The sequence below is a fragment of the Quercus lobata genome, chromosome 5, assembly GCF_001633185.2.
Source record: "Quercus lobata isolate SW786 chromosome 5, ValleyOak3.0 Primary Assembly, whole genome shotgun sequence".
Taxonomy (NCBI): domain Eukaryota; kingdom Viridiplantae; phylum Streptophyta; class Magnoliopsida; order Fagales; family Fagaceae; genus Quercus; species Quercus lobata.
Window position 1 is genome coordinate 930344 of NC_044908.1, and position 10550 is coordinate 940893.

Below are 10550 nucleotides of genomic sequence, written 5' to 3' on the forward strand. Positions count from 1 at the left end.
CTAGCGACTAGCAAGCATCATCGTTTTTTCGTTATCCAGCACCTGCACACTGTGTGGTTCTCTCTGTCTCTCTCTCTCTCGCAGTGTGTTCCTTTGACTCAGATTGTGTGTTCCTCCCACTAGTACTACCAATACCAATACCAATACCATAGTTGTTGTTACTAACAAGGAAAGATTACTAATTTACTATCCCCTGAAACCCAAAATGTTGCCTTAACAAATGCTATGCCTATGCACTCTCTCTTTTTCACTAAGCTCTTGAAATTGGCTGAATGAGCTCCCATGCCTTTACTAGGTACTCTTCTCTCTTCTACTTTTCTTTGTTTTCTTCTCTCTCCAACTTCACATTCAATTCCTTATGTGTATTTATTCAGTTCAAATTTCTTTTTTTATTTTTATTTTTATTTTATTAAATTAAGTTGAAAACCCAATTCATTGTCTTGTTTAATTTTCTCCTGTTACTGGAGTTTGCCCATGAGACCACTCAACTTTATTTTTAGATTGTTTCTTCTTTCTACAACTTCACATTCAATTCCTTTTCCTTATGAATTCAGTTCAAAGTTTTTCTTTTTATTTATTTAAGTTGAAAACCCAATTCACTGTCTTGCTCATTTTTCTCTCAATCTCCAGACTTTGTCCATGAGACCAAGCACTCAACTTTGTTTTGAGAGTTTTATCTCCATGAATTGCTTATGTGATTGAAACCAGAAAACTTGCTTTAACATAATTTAGTACCTCATAAAGCAAGCAACCCGTAAGAAACTTGGCTGAGTGTAATTGCCTGTTGGTTAAATTTTGAATCTACAATTGTTCATAACTGTTATGCAGAGTCTTTGCACTTGTTTTTCCGCTTGATGATACTCACTGAGGGCATCTCTGTTATTTTTGCATCTGTTAGCAGAGATTGCTGCTGCGCAGCCTGCCTTCCAAAGTCATTTGTGTATGCACAGGGCTCAAATTTGTAGTCATGGTAAACTATCATCAACTTCATTTACCTTGGCAAATGAGAAAAGATTGTCCTGTGCTTGGAAATCCTTAGGCTTAGCTAAAGAACTATTCTTTAGTGTGAAGAACCTTGAGGTAAGAAGGGGTAGACTCCGAATCAATGCAGTTGCTACTCTTGAGACCAAAGGATTGGTTCAAAATGAAAATGGACAGAAGGATTATGATGTTTCACAGGTTGGTGCCAATTCAAGTCTCCCAACAATTCAACTTGTTGAAGACTCAAACGAATTGGGTGAGAGAGAGAGGTTGAGAAGAATGAGAATATCTAAAGCAAATAAGGGGAACACGCCATGGAACAAAGGCAGGAAGCACAGTGCTGGTAACTATATGTTAAATAGAGCCCGGCCTCTGTGTTTATCAGTCCTTTTTCCATTATTGTGTTTTTCCAATAGCTTAACGATTCATTTCATTGGCAGAAACCCTTCAACGGATCAAAGAGAGAACAAAGCTCGCAATGCAGGATCCTAAGGTGATGTCATGTAAGAGTAATTTTACATGTACTTTCAAAGTGACCTTAGTCTGTTTAAAAGGAAGACCTTTATATAGGTGGATCTTTTTCTAAATTTTTGAGTCTGGATGTTTTAAATGCGTCTGTTTCATCATTTAAATGGTTAACTGGACACACACTTATCTTATTGCACACATGTGGGGTGTGTGGTGATTGATCATTTAATTTGTACATTATCCTTGAATAAGACAAACTTTTCATGCTACACCATGATGAGATGGCTAGGTGTAGTTGTAAATATTCTGCTTATAAACTAATTTTTTGAGTTGATTCAAGGTGTCTGCGACTTGCTCAATACTTATTGCTGGACTTAGTACCAATTAATGTACACACTATGATGAAATAGTAAGCAACAAACTCTATAATATTTGTTTAAAAGATTTGATTTGCTTTGGTTCTTTTTGAGGTTGGGTTTTGTCTTGACCTGACAAGCCATCTCTAGGTTTTTCCAAAATGAAGCATTAACACCTTTTTAAATTTAAATAAGCTTTTTTAAGTCTAGTATCCTTGGACAATCTTTGAGATGATGTTTTAGATGGTCACCCAATGAGTAGGATATTAGTGGCATGATTTAGATTATGAGATGTCCAACAGATTATGCATTTGATGCTCATGATGTGAGAGGTTTTCATGCTATCATTTTTCATAAATACAGTCCATTAGGGACAAAATTAGCTTTGCTTATTCTTCTAACAAATTTGGATGTGCAGGTCAAAATGAAGTTAATGAACCTTGGACATGCTCAGAGGTAGGTCTTCTGCCATCTTGTTTATTAGGAATTTAGTTGTACCATTAGCATTTTTCTCTTAGATTCTTAGCAGAGTCTCAATCATCTAAAGTATTTTATAAGCCTTTATTCAGCTTGTATTGGGATCTTTAATGTCCATGATAGACATCGAAGTTCATGAATTCATAATATTTCCCTCCATACCAATTCACAATTTTGTTGTACACTTTTTTTTTCTTTTAAATTTTCATTTGATTGTACAGCGAAGAGACAAGGATGAAAATTGCAGTTGGGGTGCGAATGGGGTGGCAAAGGCGACGAGAGAGGCTCATGGTGCAGGAAAATTGCTACTTTGAGTGGCAGAACCTGATTGCAGAAGCTTCTAGACGAGGTTTTGTTGGTGAGGTAGAGCTACAGTGGGATTCCTACAGGATCTTGGATGAGCAGCTCAAGCAAGAGTGGAAGGAGAGTGTTGAACGAAGGAAAATGATGGAAAGACCGAAAGGTAGCAAGAGAGCACCTAAGTCCCTTGAGCAAAGGAGGAAAATTGCAGAAGCCATCTCTGCAAAATGGGCTGATCCTGTGAGTACTTACAATGGCATCTAGAAGTGGTTGCATGAACTTTACTAGGCAGGTCCTACCTTGGGACTCCCCATTTAGATAATGGGTTCTCTTGAGGGTCATAACTCATAACAAAACTGCTCTTCTTAGAACTTAGTATCAAGTAATCATCACTCACCTCTACCCCTACTCGCGGAAAAAGAACTTAGGAAATGAGGATTGTGTAATCCATAAAAAAGTAGATTCCAAGTGCAAGACTTGGTGCATGCCATGATACCTCTATTTTATTAAGACTTCTGAAAACAAAATGTGTTCTCACTGCCATTAACTGATGGGATGATAAGTTCAAGGATTTCATGCACAGTATTGATTCTCTTGCTAAACTGATAAATCCTTATTGTAAAAGCCAAGTTTCATAATACTCTCCACATCTCCAAGTGGAAAAACAAGATCTTTCAACTGAAAAAATTTAAAGGTTGCTGATTTTTTTTTGTCAAACCTATTCTAAATTTAAGTTGGTTCTAAACATGACAATCGTGTTTAATGTTTTCCTATTTCTCCAACCTAAACCTGAAATATTCCAATTTCTTGTCCAACACTGTCCAACCTTCATAAAGAGGTTAAAACAGATGTTCTGAATGCATCTCAATGGTATTTGAGCTGTACAACTATGTGTTATACTTTCATTTTTTTCAACCTCTTCCCTTCTAGGCTATCAGTCTTTTGTTCTTGCTTAGGCCAATTGTCTCCAGCCTACTTATTAGTTTGGCTCAAAACATTGGGATGCACAGAAATTCTGTCAAATTTCCCAAGAAGCCAAGTTTCACTTGTGACTCAAACTGATACTAGTTAGTATCAATTCTACTTTGTAGTTATTCTATGTAACATTAGCTGTGCACCTGAACAATTTCTTCTCCAAAATGTATTTTGTTGCATTTTATCAGGATTATCGTAATCGGGTTTGCTCTGGCTTGGCTAAATATCATGGCATAGAACCTGGTGCCGAAAGAAAGTCAAGGAGAAGGCCAAGTGATGGTACACGAATGTCTAAAAGGAGCCCTATGAAGAAGAAGGATAGTGATATGAGTGACTCTTCTGAGGGTGAGGCCAAAATCCAAAATCAGCGTTTAAGGTTGAGGAGAAATAGTGCACCCCTTTACAAAGATCCCCTGGTGAGTTCTAAGCTGGAGATGATAAAAAACATCAGAGCAAAGAGAGCAGTTGTAGAAACAAAGAAAATGGAAGCCATTGAACGAGCACAGTAAGTTCATATGTTTCTACTCTCAAACTAGAATTGGTTTAGTACAGAAATATTGAATCAACTGAAAATAGGAGACATTTGGCCAGCACAATTAAGTCATAAAGTCTTCTCAAAAAAAGAAAAAGAAAAAGAGAAAGAGTCAGAGAATTAATGGCCAACCAGACCAAGTCATCACTTCCAAATAGTTTAATGGTCTGAGACTAATACCATTGCTTTACCTGATCAAACCTTTGTCAATATTATTATTCTATTTTTAACTAGTTACTGAAAAATAATGTTAGTCTGAATGAACCCATCTGCATTCAAGGGCTTCATATTTCTCATTTCTAACTGCCATTATCATTAGCTACTTTGAAATTCATGAAAAATCTACACTGGTTTTATGTGACAATCTGCAGGCTATTGATTGCGGAAGCTGAGAAGGCTGCCAAGGCCCTTGAGATTGCTGCAACAAAGAGCCCTATTGCTCGAGCTTCCCTAATGGAAACCAGAAAACTTATAGCCGAAGCAATCCAATCGATTGAATCCATAGAGACTGGTCAGATCAATTCCCATGAGAATGGCAGTTTCCCTTCTATTGCCTCAGACGATCTGATTAGCCAAGTTGATAAGGATTCAAGCGCAAAAATTGAAGTTCCAAACCATGCAGACCTGAGAGAAGTAAATGGGACTCCAATCGTGCCAAGCAAGGATGACGACTTCAACTTCAGCAAGTTCACCTTACATGAGTTACGGAATAATGAGGAGGAACTTCTTCCATCAAGCTTCAGTGGTTCTGGTTCGTCCCCGTTTGGTTTTAATAGTCTAATGAAGCAATCATGTTCGAGGAATGACTTGAACCAGGTAGAACCAAATGGCTATGGTGAGTGTCGAAAAGACCCTCTATTAAATGGAACCGAGGTTGAGTCCCTGAAAGAGGAAACACCTGAATTGGTTCCCGTAACCAAAAAATGGGTTCGTGGGAGGCTTATTGAAGTAGCAGAAGAAGCTTAGCGTTGGTGCAGGAAACATCATAAATTTTTTTTATGTTACTATTATCTCCGTTCTTTGAACATATGAATGTATAATGCAAGTCTTGATCACAGCGGTTCCAACCAAAAGGCCTTTGCCATCTTAGTTTAAAGGCTCAAAGTTGGATGCTGCAGTTTTTTAAGCAATATTAGTGCCAACTGCCAATTTAGATCAGTTAGAGTCGTAATAACATTATAGTTTGTGTCCACGATCAATTTAGTTTCTACATATATTTCCCTCTATGATAAGGCATGCTGTGGTACAGAGGGCTTCTTCAGTGGGATTCATACTAAACAACCATGTGGACTGTGTAGGCACCAGGACCTCCAAGCCATAAAAAGTAGAAACTTACTGGTAAATAATGATAATTGCTATATTGCAGGCAAAGCTATTAGCTGATTTTGGTCTTCTGGGGGATGCGATTGCAGAGTGCAGTTGGTTTGCTTATATTTAAAGTAGCTGAATTGTTTGTTCAAATGTTCAGTGGGTTAAGCTACATCTCATTCTTCTTGCTCTTTCTTTATTATCAAGCTTTTGTTTTGGCTTCAGTACTTTTAAAAGAACATATCAAAAAATCAAACTTCTGAAATTTTCCATTAAGCCTTACACTGATTATTAAATTTACAAGCAAAATCTAAATATGAAGCATGGCATTTGATTCATGAGATAAGAACATGGGATATGGATAATCTGTCTCTTTCAGAATTCAGATACACACATGCGAAGCTGAGGATCAAGTAGCATATATATAATAATAAAATGTCAATCAACAGGAGATTTATTAGAAGAGTCATGATCGGAGAGTTTGAGTTGGTAGTCCACAGCCTTCTCCATCTCTTTTCTCTTGTTTTCTTTCTCTTCTTTCCTTTTGCTAATCTCCGCTTCCAATTCCTCTCTCTGCTCAAGCACCCATTAAAAAAAAAGAGTAGTAAATAAACATAGAAATTAGCATATATATGATGTATTTTTGGTATACTCTATCTCCTGCCTGCATGTATGCTTTATGAATAGAAATGAATGAAAGATATAAATATATGCAAGTTAAGAATTGACGAGAGGGTACTAAAAAGCACCTACGTTGAGGGTGTCAGCGACGGGCAGCCTTGTTCCATGAACTGCAGCACGTGTGGGCGGTTTAATTGCCATGAGCCGCAGCTGCTCATGTTCATGGTGGCTGACGGGTCCACGAGTCAGAGTCAGAGTCTGAGCCGGCCTCAACAACGCCCCAACCATGACTCTCATTCTTCCCAGCTGCTGCTGCATCTTCTTGTCTTCTATAACCTATACGCTATAGAGAGTCAGCTAGCTTTTTATTATATTAATTAATTGTACTGGGGTAGAACTAGAAACTTCTTTTTTTGAGGAGCTGGGTAGAAGTAGAAACTAGTAGAAAGAAATGGTAGCATCTGGAAGTTGAAACGCAATATGTCATGTCAATGTCAAGCTAATCTATATATAAAATAATAGGTGAAGTAAAGAGAAACTCAAATTAAAATTTCTAATTAGAGTTTTAATTTTGTGCCATGTGTCTAGATTTATCTTTCTAATTGTTCAATTCAAATCTGAAATTGAAGTCCAATTTTGTCAACGCTTCGTTCACCTCCCCTTCTAGAAATCTGCGTTTTACATTTAATTGTTGTGCTTTTTTTTTTTATTATTTTTTTTAATTTTTTTTATGGCTAAATGAAACCTTTTGCTCTTCTTTAAATATTAGGCACGCCTATTTACAGGTTCACCTCCCTTTTGCCAAAGCGAACAACGACAACAACACCAATCTCTTCACCTCCTTGATCTCAGACATCAAATCCTACTTTGGCAACGACCCTCTTCTCCCATGGCCCCGGTATGCCTCTCTCTCTCTCTCTTTGTGGGTAGCTCTTTTAATGGTTTTAAAAAGTAAGATTGTTTGGCATTTTGTGTAACACCCCGACCCAATTTTTTTATATTAAACTATGGGTTTAAGTGGTTAAGTATTATTTAATATTTTAAGCCACTTTCTTTTTATAATTAATATAAGAGTATTTAATAAGCATATTATTTCATAATGCCATTAAATAAGAATTGTAAAGATTATACATAACTGAATTGCTATCGGTATTTTAAATATATACTAAATATGTACAAAATTATATTAAGTGGTTTAAGTTACTAGATATATATATGTTTGTATGTATGTGTATGCAAAGTGATATTATTTTTGTAGAAAATTAAGTGTATAAAGGTAAGGGTTTATTTGCAAAGTTATTTTGTTATTTGGGCCTTTCTAGATTATAGAACTATGGGAGGGTGAAAGGTATAAATACTAAAAGTTGAAAAGGTAAGTTATCCTCTCTTTCCTAGCACTACACGTGAATCACCCAAGATATTTTGCTAGACTTCTTGGCTGCACCAGAAATTTCCTTGGTCATTCTTGCTTTCCTTCTTTGTTTTATTCCTTCTTTGTTCTTATTGGTTGCACCTTTATCTCTTCTTTGACTTTCTCAAAGAAAGAAGACTCAAGAAACTCTTTTGCTCCCATTTTCCCACGGATCAATGCAAATCAGAAATTTGCACCTCACTTTTCTCTCTTTTGTCTTAAGGAAAGTGCTAGGAAGCTCCCTTGAGTCTTTCTCTTGAGTCCAAGGGTTCACACACCAAAAGAAAGAAAATTCTCTCAACTCTTCTCTCCCTTTCATTCCCACGGGTCCTAAACCAAAAGAAAGAAAATTCTCTCAAGCTCTCCACCTCTCATAATTTTGGGTCCAGCCACTAGGAAATGGGGAAATTCTTCCATGCAAGAGTGATTCTATTTCTCCTTGGAATCAGAAATTTGGTAAGGGTCTAGCTACTCTCACCTTAGAATCCATAATTTCTTCATGGAATCTTAAGAAGTTGGTTTTGTGGTTTGTAAAATTGGAAAGCTTGTAAGTCTATATATATATATATGCTGTTTTAAGAAGCTTTGAAGTTGTGTTGATGATTTGTTGAAGGTAGATTAGGGTTTTTATTAATTAATGATTTTGTATGATTAAGGAAGTAAGAAAAAGTTAGGATGAGTATTGTTGATGCTGCTGCTGGGATTTTTGGTTTTGCTTATCTTGCTCTAAATGGTTAAATGACTGTATGAAAGTGTTTTATAACATGTCTAATGAGTGTATAAAAATACCCAAATGAAATTAAGGTTTATTGCTATTTGTTGATGATTTCGTAAGAATATGTTCTGAAGCTGTTACTGTTACAGATTCTGTGTTCATGCATGTTAAATTATGTATTAAATTTTATATAGTGAATTTGGATGCTAGGGATAATTACTATGAAACTTAAGACACTTTTGGTTGTTATTGAATTGGTCTCACAGCATTTGGATGAACATAAAAATAATGGTTTAATTTATAAGTTGCATGAATTTCTGACAGGACAGATTTGAGTATGCTGTCTTGTGTGATTTTTAGTAATTTATGGGTTTATGCTTTGACTCCGAAATTTTTATGGTTTATACTGGACATATAGAGGAGTAGTTATGTAAAATTTCATGACAATTGGATGTGTTTGGACAGCCTGTTTGTATTTTACAAATGGGGCATATGCTGCTGGAATAGCACAGTGAACAGTAAGGGACATGCCTAACTTTGAGGATTTAAATTCTAAAGTTAAGACGAATGTTTTGAGCTATAATTTTATATGCTCATCCTTTGGTATGTTAGAATCATATATAAATTTTATGAATTGGTTTCTCTATGATTTAGTACATCATGTGGTTTGATGAATGCATTTTGTGTTTGTGGGAACCTCTTTGAGGTGGGATTAGGACTTCCTTGATTCTAAGAGATAGGCTTTGAGATGAATGTGTGAGTCTATGACAAGGAAATTATAGATAGTAATAAGCTTTGATTTATGGTTTAGGTGTTACCAGTATCCAAGTTTAAGCTCCGTCGACTGTAGGCTCTCGGTTCCTCTGCTTTCAGGTAAGGGATAAGTTATATGGGCATTTGATAAGTCATGAGGTTATTTTAAAGTATATTATGCATTAAAATGTTTTTGATTAGAGATATGGCATGTAATCATTATTCTGACAAAGATATGTTCGTGAGTTTTCGAAAAATTTATGTATATGATTTAAGCATATTGATGCTATTATTGATTCCACGAACATGATGTTTAATGAAAAGAATGAAAATGCTATTATTATGAAATGTTATGCAAAATAAGAAATTGCAGTATGATGTAAAGTATAAAATGTTTTCGGGTTATGTCCTCTGGTGATCTGAACTCTGCTAGTAGGGGTTAATTACTAGCTTTCCATGGAAAATGTTATATGATTTGGCCATTAAGTGGGACTGGCTCTGCTGTACCCGCCCCTTGTTGGTTACGGCCAACTTGTGGGGGGAAGCCAACCTACCCCCATGGTTGGAAGATATGTATTATGATGATGTGATCCCGGGAATACCTGGCATTGTGGGGAATGCTGGATGCCTAGCACCGTGGTGCTAGAAGCCTCCCAAATAAGTACAGACTTATCAGATACGGGCTAACCAATAAGTTATTTATGAACAGCTATGTTATGTTATTAATCATGAGAGAATTATTTTGTTTAAATGCATTGTAAAAAGTGAAAGCTCTCATGGCAAGAAGAAGTTTCTAATGAAAAGAAAAGCTGTTCATTAAAGATAAAAGTTTCTGAAAATTCTGATATGCTATAATGGTAAAGTTTCTGATGAAAGTACAAGTTATGTTTAAAAGTTATCAGATAAATGTTTTTATGAAACGTTAAGTTTTATGATCATGAAAGTTATAGTATTCTATGAGAAGAAGTTTATAAAGAAAAGTTTTCTTATTAGTCAAGATGTTTCTAGCTTAATACAGAGTTGCCAATTATCTGATTTAAGTTAAAATAATTATATTGTAATGAGAATTTATGTATGGCGACTTTGTAGGAAGTGAAAGAAGTTTAATCCGAAAGGTTTTTAGTAATATTAAACCGATAAGAAAAAGGAGAACAATTATTTCCTATGATGAGCGTATAAGCTATTATTATGAATAGTATAAAATATTATGCATGAAAAGATGTTCTCCTATTCGAATATTCATAGAATGAAATGATTTGGTTACATGCATCCTTATTGAATTCTCATATATCTTACCTTTACTGAGCTGTGTAGCTCATCCCTTCCACTCTTTCAGTTAACAGGTTTTATTTTGGAGCAGAGGGAGCCTTAGTCGAGTTTTGGAAAGAGCTGGTTTTAGTTTGATTTGTATAGATCCTAAATTAGCAATTTTATGTTTAGCTTTGTAGTATTGTGTATTTTAGGATCTAAAGAAAGTTGTGTACCTTAAAGTATTAAGAGATGTATTATGTGAAGTGTGAAAATTAAATGATTGGTGGATTATGTTACATTTTGAGTACAATATAGATGCTCTGACTATGAAGTGAAAAGTGATATCAAGAAGTAATGAAACAACAAAATTATTCTGAAAATAAAAAGAGAAGCTTTTGGAAA

General features: G+C 35.5%; 2 protein-coding genes and 1 long non-coding RNA gene across 4 annotated transcripts; 2 read left to right on the forward strand and 1 right to left on the reverse strand.

The window, feature by feature from the left end:
- Positions 1-5315, forward strand: LOC115991688. 2 transcript variants are annotated; one of them, XM_031115537.1, is made up of 7 exons: positions 1-295; positions 899-1324; positions 1422-1474; positions 2224-2261; positions 2504-2822; positions 3746-4062; positions 4461-5315. In XM_031115537.1, exons 1-7 carry the CDS (start codon positions 283-285, stop codon positions 5053-5055), a joined length of 1761 nt encoding a protein of 586 aa, XP_030971397.1. In that variant the 5' UTR covers positions 1-282; the 3' UTR covers positions 5056-5315. The 2 variants fall into 2 exon arrangements, with proteins under 2 accessions (XP_030971397.1, XP_030971398.1); XM_031115538.1 differs by having other exon boundaries at positions 902-1324.
- A 393-nt stretch (positions 5316-5708) lies between these two features.
- Positions 5709-6453, reverse strand: LOC115988562. The gene is made up of 2 exons (XM_031112133.1): positions 6151-6453; positions 5709-5970 (listed from the first exon to the last, which is right to left on the reverse strand). Exons 1-2 carry the CDS (start codon positions 6334-6336, stop codon positions 5836-5838), a joined length of 321 nt encoding a protein of 106 aa, XP_030967993.1. The 5' UTR covers positions 6337-6453; the 3' UTR covers positions 5709-5835.
- Positions 6454-7503: 1050 nt separating this feature from the next.
- Positions 7504-10279, forward strand: LOC115988556. The gene is made up of 3 exons (XR_004091572.1): positions 7504-7885; positions 8956-9017; positions 10234-10279. It is a non-coding gene; the product is annotated as an uncharacterized LOC115988556 (long non-coding RNA).
- The last annotated feature ends 271 nt before the right edge of the window (positions 10280-10550 follow it).

Bases quoted from the DNA above. Each gene is read 5' to 3' on its own strand.
- LOC115988562 (XM_031112133.1), bottom strand. From the start codon at position 6,336: ATGCAGCAGCAGCTGGGAAGAATGAGAGTCATGGTTGGGGCGTTGTTG. The intron at 5,971-6,150 runs GTAGGTGCTTTT...GTGCTTGAGCAG, and splicing joins CCGTCGCTGACACCCTCAAC to AGAGAGGAATTGGAAGCGGA.
- LOC115991688 (XM_031115537.1), top strand. The intron at 1,475-2,223 runs GTGATGTCATGT...TTGGATGTGCAG, and splicing joins TCGCAATGCAGGATCCTAAG to GTCAAAATGAAGTTAATGAA. The intron at 2,823-3,745 runs GTGAGTACTTAC...GCATTTTATCAG, and splicing joins CTGCAAAATGGGCTGATCCT to GATTATCGTAATCGGGTTTG.